At 38.1% G+C, this 15,764-nt stretch overlaps 2 protein-coding genes across 6 annotated transcripts; one reads left to right on the top strand and one right to left on the bottom strand.

Annotated features, from left to right (window-relative positions):
* Window positions 1-777: 777 nt before the first annotated feature.
* fbxo46 (F-box protein 46) lies at window positions 778-7,582 on the bottom strand. 5 transcript variants are annotated; one of them, XM_056756213.1, is made up of 4 exons: window positions 7,184-7,582; window positions 4,560-4,697; window positions 4,100-4,166; window positions 778-3,778 (listed from the first exon to the last, which is right to left on the bottom strand). In XM_056756213.1, exon 4 carries the CDS (start codon window positions 3,673-3,675, stop codon window positions 1,684-1,686), a length of 1,992 nt encoding a protein of 663 aa, XP_056612191.1. In that variant the 5' UTR covers window positions 3,676-3,778; window positions 4,100-4,166; window positions 4,560-4,697; window positions 7,184-7,582; the 3' UTR covers window positions 778-1,683. The 5 variants fall into 5 exon arrangements, with proteins under 5 accessions (XP_056612191.1, XP_056612192.1, XP_056612188.1 ...); XM_056756214.1 differs by lacking the exon at window positions 4,560-4,697 and having other exon boundaries at window positions 4,100-4,194; XM_056756210.1 differs by lacking the exon at window positions 4,560-4,697.
* A 1,265-nt stretch (window positions 7,583-8,847) lies between these two features.
* Window positions 8,848-15,230, top strand: coq8b (coenzyme Q8B). The gene is made up of 15 exons (XM_056756814.1): window positions 8,848-8,946; window positions 9,552-9,730; window positions 9,827-10,162; window positions 10,548-10,614; window positions 10,788-10,859; window positions 10,975-11,094; window positions 11,263-11,348; window positions 12,036-12,176; window positions 12,571-12,652; window positions 12,737-12,830; window positions 13,385-13,526; window positions 13,722-13,829; window positions 13,937-14,002; window positions 14,222-14,308; window positions 14,453-15,230. Coding segments are annotated over exons 1-15 (1,878 nt in total). The 5' UTR covers window positions 8,848-8,945; the 3' UTR covers window positions 14,750-15,230.
* The last annotated feature ends 534 nt before the right edge of the window (window positions 15,231-15,764 follow it).

Here is a 15,764-nt window from a genome sequence, read left to right as displayed (position 1 = left end):
CAAAAACAGCAAAAGACTGGCTACTTTAAGCTAAAAAAACACTCTTTTGTTGGTGTCAATTATGATTTGGGTATGTGCCTAAAAGTATCTCTTGTATGCCCAAATCAGAAACTATGGAACAAGGTAATTTTTCATGTACCGTTTACTTTCAAAAGCATAGGGTATGCTAGCTAACTCTGTTAGTTATACAACTAGCAGTTAACTATCGGCGAGAAACTAAACATAAAGGAAACGGTTTTTCATCTTTTCTTTAGTTGTCACAAGTGCATTAGTATAAAGGGAGAGGGAACAGTGAGAAGGCTCATGTTATGTGTCAGTTTTGTGTTCAAGTAAATGAATTTGCTAACCTTTGCCATTGTTAGTACACGAGGGCATCTATAGATGTATACGTGCCAGTTTATCTTAGATATACATGCTTGGTTTCTCTGTCTGGTAGGTGTAGTTGTCAGGCCACTTAACTGAAGGTAATCCTGTCAGTTCGTCCCTGGATCCATTGAGTGAGCACATACAGGTCGGCCGGGTTCTGGCATTAAAGTTAACTCTTTCAAAAACAATCACGGTCCTAGACAGTTAAGTGACCTTACATGTTAAAATTGAATCCGATTTTTTTCTAGTCAATGTCAAAAAAGCAAGCAAACGTGCTAACTAGCATTATTAATGCAGTCAGGGGGATCTTTCTGCCTCCACCTAAGCTCCGCCCACTAAAACGTGTCACAATGTTTATTAACAGTATAGGCATCTAAATACAATGTAAAATTAAAAAAAGTTTAGCACAGATTCCAGTTTTAAATAACTTTTATTCACTTTAGAGGCAAATACTCCCAATAGCAGATTGACAGTGAAACCTATAACGGTCTCCCAAAACCAGAGGAATCAGCATCCATGTATTTGTATGTACTGTAAGATTTCACAGACTGGTGGAATGAGAAGAATGAACAGGGTTAAGGCCAGAATCAGGTGCCGAGTTGTCCTGTTCGTCATACGCTGTTCTTTCAGCCACATGAAGCTAATTACTGCTTTGGCAAAAGCTGCCATTGCCAACACGCACACAGACAGCCTGGCAGGCGAAGAGATAGCTAGAGAAAAGGTTTGGTCAAGAAATAAAGACTGATTTCATAAATCATTTCGAAGGAAAGGAGAAATGAAGACGAACCAAAAGAAAGAATTTGCTCATATCCACACACAAAACAGAGAACAATCTTTCAAGCAATCAAACCGTTGATTACAAAGTGACATCAGGTATTCGTAAAGTGACATCATTTTGCACCCTTCTGACCAAAGAGACAGCAAATTAAACTTGACAACAAACCCTGAAGTTATATATACTAACAAGTCCTGTGTCTAGCCTGCAGTTTCTTTGCAAAGTTGGGGTCAGCTTCAGAGCTGGTCTTAGCAGATTGCCAAGCCATACAAACTTCTAACCATTTCACAAGAATATGTCGAGATTAGTCCCATGCAGCAGACGACATCATTTAACCAGCATCAGCTTTCTATTTGAGAACACTGGTTTGCACATGATGGAACTGAGAAGTATGGTGCACTGATAAGAACTGATACTGACGATGATAGCGAGGTTAACAAGCTAAGATAGGAGAGACGAGCTCAACCATAAATAGTACAGTGGCATGAGGTTTCAGTAGGATGAGAGCAGGGAGCCCATTCAGAATACAACTGCTCAGTGTTTTACCTCACATCGTCTCTTTTCAGACGAGACTGAACCATTTCACATGGCTGTACCCAGTTGTTGTCATGTAACCCAACTCGACAACCAGGCGTGTCCTTATCTGTGCGCCTGCAACACATCCAGTAGGAACGTCCATAAGGCAAGTCGTGGTGGTAAGGTTTAGGGTGCCAGCGGCAAAGCGACACGTCCCCACGCTCATACTGTCGCTTACACTGCTTGCAGGGATCGTCGCGGTACAGCGGGTCCTGGTTCCACCGAGAGTCTGTGGCATGTACACCGTAGGTCTCAATCAGGTTCTTGAAGTCGTGGCAGGTGCACTTGAGGGCTGCTAGCGAACGGGTGGGCAGGTAGCTGAAGATATTGACCATGATGTGGTCTGGAAGCGATAGCATGTACTGCCGTGGTTCCAAAAGCCGCTGGATTTGAAAGCGAATCTCGAGGAAGTCATGGGACACGTGGCGGTAGAGACGGCACAACGGAGGATCAGAACAATCATCCACAGTAGTCAGTGGGGAGTCTGGCCTCTCTACCATAGTCCCGACAGGCCCGTTGTTGTTTGCACAGTCTAAGGACCGCATCCCGTTGTTAACCCCTGAACAACTTTCATCTTCAGTAGCTGGTGACTGCAGAAAAAACAGCTGTCCAGGAGGTGGGTCCTCCGAGGCATCCATTGAATTCACCCCATTGGTCATTGCAAAGCATACAGTCTCTTCTTGAACATTCTCTGTGCTGTCTTTCCCATAAAAGACACATTGGTCTACTGCACCAGTAACCACCACCTCAACATGGAAGCCAGTCACCCTTTCTCGAGCTACTGCTGCCTTCTCTCCAGGGCCAGGCTCTTGGTTTGGATCCGACGTTGTGGAGGGAGGCCTGTCGGTCATGCTTTCCCCGTGGGGATCAGCATTTGGTGAGCCAGACAGGAGGGCACCTGGATCTCGAGACGAGGGACTAACCAACTGGTAGAGGTCACACGTGATCTTTTCTTTGCCCCTGGGTGCTGCTTGGCTCCCCCCAACCCCACAACTCATAAACATGCATTTTGGGCGACCGACTGGCTCAGACTGGGTTCGAGGGTCTAGGCTTGACACACGAAAAGCAATGCGTACTTCCCCTCGTCCATGGCTTGGAGCATCTCCGACAGAATCCCTGCAATCTCTTGCTGAGCCGCTGAGTTCTGGCTGCAGAGTTGTACTGTCAAGACTTTGCTGACGGGACTCAAAATGTGCCACAGCCTGAGCGACGCGCCTGGATTCCTGCTGTAACTGCTGCTGATCAAAGTCACTTTGAGAAACTGGTGCAGATGAGTGGGGTTCTGGGAGAATTACAACAGGTTTCTGATGAACTGTATAAGGACTGTTCTGACCCTGAGCAACCATACCTTGAAGAGCCAACGCTGCACGCTGTTCTACAAGGGCCACCATTTCCGCCACAGATAGCAGATCTGTCTCGCTAACTCCAACACTTTCCTCTGCCACATTGGATTCTGGATTGGGTATATCAACAGCAACATTTTGAGATTTAGCAGGAGGGTCGTAAGAGGAACAACGGCGACGGCGCTTAGCCTTGGTACAATCAGTAGCCCAGTTACCCTTGACTTTCATGGCACTAGGTCTGGGAATTCCAGCACCATTACATTGGTGAGCTACAAAGAAGGCAATTTTTTCCTTGGTGTTGCCTGGTTTGATGACATACCACGTATCAAGCAGCACCCTACCATCATCCATTTGTGAACTGGGTGGTGCAGGAAGTGGTGGAGCCAGCAGTGTGGAAGATGAGTCTGGTGGAGTGTTTTCAGTGCCGACGTCCTCATCTTGCTCCTCACTGACACCATTTGTCTCTATGGTTGCGAGGCCATCATCGTCAGCCTTACAGTGGGCAGTAGTTGTTCCACTGCAAATTGTACCATTGCTGTATGGCTTATTCTGCGAGTAGGTGCCGAAAGGGCGTGGGCACCACAGCCGGATGTGGGAAAAGGTGTCACGGTTCATTGTGAGCCCATGGGGACCAGACCTGCCTCTACGCTGGGCAGCTACTTTTCAGTTCACCATTCATTCTCATGGTTCAGGTCTCCAGTTGGACATTTTACTCCATCTGAGGAATACAAGAAAAAGAGGAAAACTAAGTTTCAATACATTAATGCATGTACAGATCCATAAAGCATTGTACTTCTCTGAAATTTGAATGAGATTCATGCTATTTTTCATAAAAAAAATATCTGATGCAATGCTCCCACATCTACAGCTAATTAACACAAGGCCAAGAAGACAAATGATAAGAAAAGTCTGACAGGCTAAATTGTATTAATTAATTGACTAAAAGAGATGTCAGTGGATTTTAGTAGTCTAATTAAATTGACTGATCACTCCATCTAACACGGACGGACGTGAATGAAATTATAAGGTTGTATTGTACCTGTAATCCTCTCAACAAGAAGATGTCCTTGAGAAGTTACGGAGTTTCAGTAGTCAAGGCCACAGGTCTTGTAAGAATGAGTGGGAAGGAAAAAACTGTCAACAGGAAGATTTCATAATTTGCTCTTCTCTGAATTGAGCTTCTATAAATAAAGACTCTTATACTTTTGTAGCTCTCTGAGGTATGTGGAGCGAGTGAGAAAGACTACCCTGAATCACAGTGAAAATAAAATAAATGTATTTGTGTTTTACACAAATAAAACAACATCGGCACACTGCTTGTATTTTTCTTTTTAACTAGTGAACAAGTACAATTACATATTTGGTCCAGTTTTGACCAATCATGTTCTACTTTAAAAAAAAGGAAATAATATAGAACTGGATTTAATATTAGGAATAACTAAGAGTAATTTAAACTGATACTTCACCCAAAAGTAAAAAATCGGTCATCATTTACTCACCTTTGAGATGTTCCAAATCTGTATACATTTCTTTGTTCTGATGAACACAGAGAAAGATATTTGGAAGAATGCTTATAACCAGATCTTGCCCTCCATTGACTCCCAAAGTAGGAAAAATGACTTTATCATTTTTTTGTTCTGTTGAACACAAAAGAAGACATTTTGAAGAAGGTATGAGAGCAAAATTTTCTGGGGGACTTGAGTAACATTGTTTTTTGTCCTATTATGGTAATCAATGGGGGTCAAAATCTGTATGGTTATAAGCATTCTTCCAAATATCTTTCTCTGTGTTCATCAGAACAAAGAAATGTATACAGATTTGGAACAACTCGAAGGTGAGTAAATGATGACTGAATTTTTTTAAGGTGAAGTATCCCCTTAAAGGGGATTTGAAACAGTGTTTCATGCATTCTGACTTCTTTACAATGTTAAACGTGCAGTCTTTTCTTATGCTTGACATGGTCAACTTGTCAAAAACGAGTTGGACTCATTACGTAGAATTTTTGTGCTTGATTCACTCCCCCAGGTTCATATAGGTTTGGGAAAGCTTTTATTCAAACATGAAAAACTGTAAAGCAGCTTTTCTTAGTCCCTTATTGGGCAATTATCTCAGAAAAGCAAGCCCACAGCAAGGCGACAGAAATAGCCTGCCCACGCATCAACCAACTAGCGATAGGAAGACCGCTTACAATCAAGATTGGCTGCGCTGCGTCAAGATTGGCTATGCTGTGGGCCTGCAGCTGCAGCTTGTTACTCTTGCGATAGTGAGAGAAGTTGAGGTGTGTCAGTTTGTTCACGGCTTTTCAGTGATGGATGTCATATAAACTGTGGATATATTCTGGATTTAGAGATCGTTTGAAACTGATAGATGGAGCAGTCCCAGCGCTAAAAGATGCCGGACATGAACCGCATGCGGTAAGTAAAACAGAGTTATACGTCTGCTTTGTTGGCAATGGGTGCGCTCAATGGGCCTCATTCATGAAACATTAGTAAATATATGAGTAAATTCCGAGTAATTTCATCCCGATTCACGTATACTTCGTAAACATCAGATTTCGTAGTAATTTTTGTGTATGTTAATGAATTCCAATATTTCATAAACAAGGCGCGCTTGCACGCTCATTCACAAAAAGCATAATCCCCGCCTATGAATTGTTGCTATGCAAATTACGGAAGGAATGCTGGAATCCTCTAAACTTTGGAATTTTACTTTTGGAATTCTCTGGTTTGACTACATTATATTGCATAAATGCATTAGATACTAAAAGGCTATATGCTTACCACAAAATGTATAAATTAAACTGTGTCCACCAACACATTTTCAGCCAGTTAAAATAATAATACCTGGTGCTCTTTTGAAAACGACCAGCTGGTGGCACTTGAGAACGCTTTGGAGGCACTGCACTTTACTCCGGAGATGCGTTTGTTGCTGTGATTTAGAACATCCGCAACAGTTAGTTAGCCTACTTGTTACTAGTATCTTGTTTTGAAGAATATTACTTACTTTGAAAATTCAGTAACCAGTAATATTAACTTCTCAATTAACCTCAACATTTTGAAAATACAAACATTTTCATGAATACGACAATTTTCGTCAAAATAACTTTATGAACGATTTCGTTCTCCTTCTGTTTCATGAATGAGGCCCAATGCTTTTATACAGGTGTGAAATGACATGAGGCTGAGTAAATGATGATAGAATTTCTTTAGGGGTTGAACTATGACTTTAAGGGACTTGCCAAACAAGTCAGTAGATAAGATGATTCACTCCTGAGTGCACTATACAGAAAGCACTTTACATTTTATCTCACTGAATGGCAATTAGCCATGACTGAACACATTATAATTCCTGTTGGGTTTAAATATGACATTACATTTAATGTACTATGCAAATTCCGACTATTTAAATAAAGGCATAATACTAGCAATAATAATAACTAGAAACAAAATATCTCAGACAAGACTATCCTTGATACACTGTTTCGATCTTCATATTCCATATTTATGATTATAATAATAATTTGTCATTTATAGCATCTGCAACGCGTTGATTCCTGCTCTCCTGTTTGGCCTACTCGTCCAATTGACCCATGACCTGTTGTATACTTGCAATCACAAACATCTATTGTGATGTACATTTTAATCGGATCATTAAATGTAAACAAATGAAGGCAAACAATGAAGAGGTCGCTGGACTCGATTATAAAGCTGATCAAACATATCAAGGACTAGCCACCTTTAGGTCTCATAATGAACTTACATTTCTGCTTCAATTGTTTAAAAATAAAATATTAATGTCAACCGAAACGATCAGCAGCGATAACTTTAAAATGTAAACTACCACTGAAGTATTTCACGGCGACATTATATTTATCTGCATCAAGGTGTAATAAGCAAATGTTTTGTTTAGCTTGGCTAGCTTAGCTGTCTCGATTTAGCGTAAAAGTCAAACCATTTATATATTTTACTTTTATATGTGCATACATATCAGTGACAGTAGCATATGACATACGTACATATTCTGTATTGTTAAAGGTTTTCACATTTTCCATAAATGTCATCTTCAATGAATACTTAGCTAGGCTAAAACACTAGCAGGTCTGCTAGAATTATATAAATCTTACCTTTTTAAAACAAAACTCCGCAGGTTTGGTTCCGACAGCTTTATTTTTATAACCGATAGGGTGCTATACTGTTAAATGTAGACAAACAATCCTCAAAATATTGTAGTTGATCTCTAAAACCATCAGAAATAAAAGCTTAGGTCAATGATGGTTTGCAGATAGACTGTTAGCATGTGTAAGCTAACTCGGTAATGGAGAAAACAATCCCAATATTCCATTTGTTTTACCAACACCAATATATGTCTGCTGTGATCACACAGTAATATGTTGATTAATAACGTGTCAAAAATGTCGCCTCTTTTGTTTAACCAGTTTCGCTATTAATTCAACAAAACAAAAATAGTTGGTATGTCCTCGAAAAGCAATTGAGGAAGGCCATTTTGTTGACAAGCAGCTGCAAACCGCTTGTAGCCAATGGAAAGAGAAAGTTGATGGCATGCCCATATATGGCTGTTCAGACACCTCCTCTATCACTATCTAAACCTCTCTCTACACCACAAAGAGGAGATTCTTATACATCACAATTATCATCTTTCACTTTCACCAGGATTCAGATTGGATGTGAAGCACGAATAAAAACATTAATCATGTTGGAACGCTCTGCTTGAGAATGAATTTAATAGGCTTTAGGTCAAAGCCTTTTAAATATATTGCATACTGCACTACCTAATATATTTTTTAATTCAGACATAGGCCTACATCATTGATGTTGAGATCAATCCATTTTATTTTAGAATATTATAACATATTAAGTCATTTTGTTTTACAGTATACCTAAATTGTAGATTTCTTATTAAATAAATACATACATTTGCATAATTGAGGTTTTGTCAAAAGAGTCATTTAAAACATGCACATTCAATAAAACGTATATGTAAATAACATTTTAATGATAATTTGAAATTTAAATATGGTCCACATGCAAAACAAAAAAAACTTTTACAGTATTTAAAACTCACTGTAGGACAAAGAGGCCTTAAATTAAATCAAATTGGCTTTACATGTCAATTTAAATTAAATTGAACTAAAATCTAGTTGCATTTGATATAAATTATGTGAAATTATATAATTTATCAGAATCAGAAGAGCTTTATTGCCAAGTGTGCTTTCACACACAAGGGATTTTCTTTGGTTTTGGAAGCTTCTAGCTTCTATTGATCTGTATTACATTACCAATGAAAATGACTCTATTATACAGACACTTCTGACTTTTGTCACGGAAAGCTGAAACTTGTTCAAACTGTGTTCATCCATCCTATAACATGGAACATTCTTTATAATGATCCATCTTATAATATACCCTTTAGACTATTTATTACCTATTTATTTATTTTTAATAATTACCTTTACTAATAATTGAAATAGTCAAAATAATACTAAAGGACATGGGATCACTCAATCACCGCTTCGTAGTTACTACACTACCCAAATGTGGGTTTAAACCTGCGGCAGTGATCAGAAACGCCCTCTGTCAAAACCGATTGGCCTAATAATCTATCGGTCAAAACTGATACTATGGTTACAAAATCAAACTAGGCGGAGCTTTGGTTGGGTTTCTCTCATGATTGGTTGTCAGCACAAACATACTTTAAAGCCCACCCTTTCTTGGTATCTGAACATTTGATTGGCTAAATTGGTTGTCAATTTTCTGTGCATTTCCGTGTCCGCTCGGTAGTGATTGCAAAACAGTCTGGAGTGTGTCTGTGTGAAGTGGAAAGGACACGAACGAACAGAGACTCCAAAGAATCATATTTTCAACACGAGTAAGTAATGTTATCAATATTGATAGACGTATTGAAAGTAATTAATTACACTGCTGAGATCATTCCTAGAGATAAATTGGAAACATGCACGTGGGTTTAATGAATGTGCCCATGTTATACAATCATAATTTATGTATTATTACAATGAGATCCTTTGCGATTATTTGTATTGTTTATTTGCGTTGTTATTGGAAAAAAAACTGTAAAGTGCATCTGCTTAAATTAATCTGTAGGTCAAAACTTAATTTCATATCTTGTCCTTAAAAAAATGAATGAAAATGTATAACTGATGTATTTACTAGTGGCCTGTAAAATCTCAATTTTATAACCGAAATATGGGAAGCACTTTACAAGTTCAGTTGTATATGCACATTCGTATGCAAGCATTCATGAAAGATTAATTTCTAATCATTTCTATTGTTTAATGTTAATATGATTAACATAATTATTGTTATTGAATCAGTTAATAGATCACGTTAACTGTTACATAAGTGCTAATATATAAAACCTTATTGTTGAACTGAAATGTATTACTTTAGCTCATTTTTTTAATTGTTATTTTATTCATGATGACTTCAAAGACTGTCCCATCTGTGATTTTTCAGTGACATTGGCAGAAATGATCCAGGTGTTGAGGGGGGCTGGCAAGGTGGGCAATGCCTTTGCCTCCACTCAAGGTGAACAGCTCAGGCTCATGGCCTGCAACTCGACCTTTGGTGCAGGGGTCAAAGCCGCGCAGGAGGTGGTCGAGGGTGTGATCGGCACATTCACCGGAGGTGACGTGGTTGGTGAACCTCGATGTACATTTATAGATTTGCATGACCACAGAAAAAGAAATCAAGTCATTTTCCAGTGTTTAATCTTCAATTGTCGTTACAAGATTCCCAAGACTGAGGAGTTCCCTGATATTGAAAAGTGGGAGGAGATGGAACAGGATGAAGCAGCGAAGTGGGCGATGGGGTCCGAGCTGCCCCCAGACTTTACTGGCAATGATTGCAGTAATGTTGCGGGAGCATCAGAGACGCTTGTCGGTTCACCCACTGGCAAGGTCAAAGGAAATGGCTGGCCTGGTCAAAGCACTCGATTTTTGCATGTATCAATTTGTCATCAACGTATAAGGTTTCTTCACGACTCTGTGGTGGCCAGGTTAAGCCCTGAGGACATAAAAAAGGCGAGGGAGGCAAAACAGAACATTGCCAGGCCTGTACGACAAAAGGTTAAGAAAAATGAAACACTAGGACACACTTAGACACTGATGTATAATCCAGATCATCTAAATGCATAAATATTGGAGTGTATATTGAATATTTGAGTTTTCCTTGTATATTCTTCTTTAAAAACAGTTTTTTGATCATATCTTCGCTGTCCTTTTGAAACCTATGATGTTTAAATTTGATGTTTTCAGGAAATACAAAAAAAAAGTACTTTTAAATGGTTAAATACTGTGTTGTCAAAGGTGACAAGCAATTTTAATACTTTTGATTGATTAGAGATATAGATATTAATAGAGTTAATAATACAAGAAATAAGGAGATACAAAGTTTCAGAAGGATATAACTGACTACATTGAAATGTTAAATCTGATCTTAATTTTTTTGCAGCTCAGTGATCGAGCCAAAGAACGGAAGGTTCCTGCTACACGAATTAGCCGACTTGCCAACTTTGGGGGTCAGTGATTACTTGTTTAGGTTAAATTCGTATTCAATGCAGCAGACATTATTATACTGTATACAAACTTACTATACATTACTGTGTTTTAGTACAAAAATTTTAGTATGCATACTTCAGCATAACAATGCATTGTGTTATCAAAGATATAACACTACTTCTAATTTTTGTAGGATTAGCTATCGGACTCGGCATTGGAGCCATTGCTGAAGTGGCAAAACAGTCTTTTGGAGGAAAGAGCTCAGGTAGCATGTGATACAGTAGCTAGATTACATGTGACTTTATAGCCTAAATAGTCTGTTTTTTCAAAACAACCAATCTGAAATGATTCTTGGTCAATTTTTTATCTTTCTCTTTTAGATATGAGAGCTCTTTTAGACACACCGTTACTCTCAGAGGCCAACGCAGAGAGAATCGTGGACACGTTGTGTAAGGTTAGAGGAGCAGCCCTCAAGATCGGACAGATGCTGAGCATTCAAGGTAGACAATTTGATTTAGTTGTGACTAATCCTTTTAAGGGCTTGCCAGATGTTTTCTGACCTTCTGTATGTCACCAATAATTATCGAGAGCATTTCCAGTGCTTAGAATTAGATGAAAAGAAAATTCTATGATTTTGCTAAATACATGATATGTGATGTTTTTAATAGACAACAGCTTCATTAGTCCACAACTACAAAAAATATTCGAGAGGGTTCGACAGAGTGCAGACTTCATGCCAGCCTGGCAAATGAATGTAAGTAACAGTTCTGATGTTGTTCTCATAATAATTAGGTTTATATGCTTGAATTTCTATTTGCTTCATTGAAACCAAGGGATGTTCATTTTTGGGATAGTTGACCCAAAAATGAAAATTCTATCATCATTTACTCACCCTCAGGTTGTTTCAAATCTATATACTTTTCTTAGTTCTGATGATCACAAAAGAAGATATTTTGAAGCATGCGAGAAACCAAACATTACTGGGGCACGATTGACTACTATAATAGTTTTGTTTCCTACTAATGTTCTCAATTGTGCCCCAGAACTGTTCATTTACAAATATTTTTCCAAATATCTCCTTTTGTGTACAGTGTAACAATAAAATGTTAACAAATTTGAAGCAACTTGATGCCGAGTAAACGATGACAGAATTTTAATTTTTTAAAGAACTGTCCCTTTTAGACAATCACTTGGGGATGTTATTTTGTGCTCTAGCCACTGTGGGGCACCAGTGGTCTGGACACAGTTTAGGATTTTACAACATTTACATTCATTCATTTGGCAGAGGCTACTAAATTTAGAGTTCTGCTATACCTAGTACTAGTACAGGTATACATGAATTGAAATCTGCCACTTATGCTCATGAGTGCTGTAAATCATTGGACAGTGAGCTGCTGAATGTTGGAAGTGGCTTATGTCTGTTTTGCCGTGTCTCGTGCAGAAAGTACTTGATGAGGAGTTAGGGTCCGGATGGAGGGAGAAACTTTCATCATTTGAGGAGAGGCCCTTCGCTGCTGCCTCCATTGGCCAAGTGCATCATGGGGTCTTGCTGGATGGAAGGGAAGTTGCTATGAAGATACAGGTAAATTGTCTTTTTACCCCCCCCCCCAAAAAAAACATGAAGGAATTGTTAAAGGAATAGTTCACCTGTTTACATTTATTTGTTCTGCTGAATACAATGGAAGATGTATGGGAAAATGTCATTAACCAAATAGATTTCATCCCCCATTTACTGCCGTATTAGGGAAAATAAATTATATGGGAGTCAATGGGGGACGAGATCTGTTTGGTTACTGACATTGTTTCAGATTTCTTTCTCTGTGTTCATCAGAATAAATACATTTATGCAGAATTGGAACAATCTGCGGTTGAGTAAATGATGACAGAATTTCCATTTTGGGGTAAACTATCTCTTGTTTATCTATCTCAAATCTTGTTCAGAAAAAAATTAATGGTTGATTTGCAATGTTTTGTAGTACCCTGGAGTTGCAGAAAGCATTCACAGTGACATAAACAATCTCATGTCTGTTTTGAAGATGAGCGTTGTTTTACCTGATGGTGAGCATTACTTTTTTGGTGATACATTAGGTCTGAAAACAAATGTCAAGGTGCACATTGAATTATGGGGTTTTGTTCTCGCAGGTCTGTTTGCTGACAGCAGTCTCGAGGTTCTTCAGAAGGAGCTGGCGTGGGAGTGCGACTACAGGAGAGAGGCGGAGTCTGCCAAACGCTTCAGGTAATTTTTCAGTTAATAAATATTTATTCTAGTATGCCATATCAAAGTCAATGATAGGCAGTTTTATTTGTTGACTGGTCTGTGTTCATGTATAAATAATGTTCTGTTTGACTTTTTACTGAAATAGATACTGAAAGAGCATGAAAGATTTCCACATCATCTATTGACAGAAATGCAATATAATATACATATCTATGTCTTCAGAGGTGTATAAAGACCTTACTAAGCGTTATGTTTTTATTACCTTAGAATGAGCTATTTCTATCTACATAAACCACGGGTCCCCGTGCATGGAATTCAATATGTTGTTTCCACAGTAGCCCTAAATGGACAAACTGCTCTACAGAGAGATTCATAAATATGTTATCTCATTCGGCAAAGAAGCAAAAACGCGACAACATCTTAGTTCTGTGTCAGCCTCTGTAGTGCTTCACAGTGAAGTTGAAGTGAGCCGAGGGTTGCAATTCGCAACCTCACCACTTAATGCCACTAAATTTTATAAACTGGACCTTTAATTCATATTCTTTAAAATGTTATTTATCTGGTCTTCACAGGAGTTTACTTAAAGATGATCCTGCATTTGTGGTTCCTGAGGTCTTTGATGAACTTTCAGCTCGACGGGTTATTACAATGGAGCTAGTGAACGGGGTTCCTTTGGACCGTTGTGTTGATTTGGATCAAGAGACTAGAAATGAGGTGGGTTAAAAAGTCACAGACATGAACTTTCTTATTTTCTATGTACTATTTACTTTAATTCTTTAAGTTGTATTCATTTTGCAATATTGTATCTTAAGTTGGTCTATTACCCAATAATATTTGGCATTGTTTGGAGATGTATGCTTGTGTTTCCTCTTGTACTTCAGAACCTAAAATGTTTATTTCATTGTGTAGATATGCTATAACATCCTGCAGTTGTGTCTGAGAGAGCTGTTCGAGTTTCGCTTCATGCAGACAGACCCCAACTGGGCCAACTTCTTCTATAATAGTGAACAAAACAAGGTGAGCCACCACCAAGACAGTGGGGACAGATATTCTCTACACATTGTTCTGGACTTATTTGTGTATTTTGCCATTTATTTACATTTTCGATGATGTTATCATAACAGATATATCTTTTGGATTTTGGAGCCTGTCGAGATTACCCAGAGTCATTTACAGATGACTATATAGAGGTGTGTAAGATGTGAATATTTGTATCAACATATACAGTAAACCCAAAAGACATGTTCCGTCCGGAACCATAATGTATAATGTGCAATATTTTCTTGAAAGTGTTATTAAAGATCAAGGATAACAGTACTGTCATACATTTCTACCCTTGCCCTTTTATGTAGGATGTTTGAAGGTGTGTGTTTGATATTAATATGTTATTATAACTATTGAAATTGAAGGTGGTCCATGCAGCTTCAGTTGGAGACAGAGCCACTGTCTTGCAGAAATCTAAGGACCTGAAGTTCCTCACTGGTTTTGAAGCAAAGGTTTGATGCTTTTTTTCCTTTTTATCCCCACAAGTTGTCTTGAGTGCATATTTTCCCTCCCCTTCTTTTACACATATATCAAAGCTATTACACTCTTGATGGTCTCTTTACTGCTCTTTAAAACATCCTTCATACTCTCCTCAGGCATTCGAGGATGCACATGTGGAGGCTGTCATGATCCTCGGCGAAGCGTTCGCTTCCACAGATCGGTTTGACTTTGGCAGCCAGAGCACCACAAAGCGCATCCACAATCTGATCCCCGTAATGCTTCGACACCGTCTTGCACCTCCTCCAGAAGAGTCTTATTCACTGCACCGTAAAATGGCTGGATCATTCCTCATCTGTTCCAAGCTGAATGCCGGCATCACTTGCCAAAATATGTTTCTTGATATTTACAATTCCTATAACCATCAGAGAAGGGAAAGAGGCAACCAGGCTTAGGCTAAGAGGAAGTACATCTTGAGCTTGGACTTTAAAGTACCATGGTAAAATTTTATGAGTGGTGTATAAATTCTTGACTGGATTATAATCAAAGACTGACAGACTGGGATTTTTATGTGTGTATTATATCAGTCAATTGATTGTATGGTGTTTTTGAATTAAGTGACTCCAAAAATTGACATGTTTGGTGTTAAACCTCTGGGTTTCTGGTTTATTTATAAACTTGAAAGAGTTATAAGAAAGTAACATTTTGTTAGACTCTTAAATCTTCCATGCTCTGTGTGCCTGACATTTTTTTTCTAAGGAAATTGTACTGTAAACTATTATAAAATATGATTGTTTATTTGTTTATCAAACAAGAAACATTGTTTTAAGGCTTTTTTAAATGCATTGAAAGCAGTCATTACTATCTTCATCATCGTGGAGCTTTTGAAATGTAACCATAAAACATTTGAATACAATAATTTTGCTCCAATGGAGCAATTACATAAAATGTCTACTGGTGATTAATATAAATAACAATAAGAATATCGTATCAATGCATAAATGTGACCCTGGACAACAAAACCAGTCTTATGGGTCAATTTTTTTAATTTAGATTTTTACATAATCTGAAAAATAATGCTTTCTACTGATGTATGGGTCGTTATGATATGACAAAACTGTTTAAAAATCTAAATATTGAGAAAATGGCCTTTGAAGTTGTTAGTCAGAGTAGCAGGCCATCCACTCCAAAAAAAACAAGTTTTTATATATTTAGGATAGGAAATTTACAAAATATCTTCATGAAACATGATCTTTACTTAATATCCTAATGATTTTGGGCATAAAAGAAAAATCTATCATTTTGACCCATACAATGTATTTTTGTCTTTTTCCTTAAATGTTACCGTAAGACTGGTTTTGTGATCCAGTGTCACACATTGTCTTAAAAAGGTGATTGTAGGTCTATTAACAGTATAAATTGGCACTAATAATTTCAGTACTTGTGAAAACTATAAGTGTTTAATGTATT

This window comes from Triplophysa dalaica, chromosome 9 (genome assembly GCF_015846415.1).
Source record: "Triplophysa dalaica isolate WHDGS20190420 chromosome 9, ASM1584641v1, whole genome shotgun sequence".
Lineage (NCBI taxonomy): Eukaryota > Metazoa > Chordata > Actinopteri > Cypriniformes > Nemacheilidae > Triplophysa > Triplophysa dalaica.
This window is presented reverse-complemented; position numbering and strand designations above follow the sequence as displayed.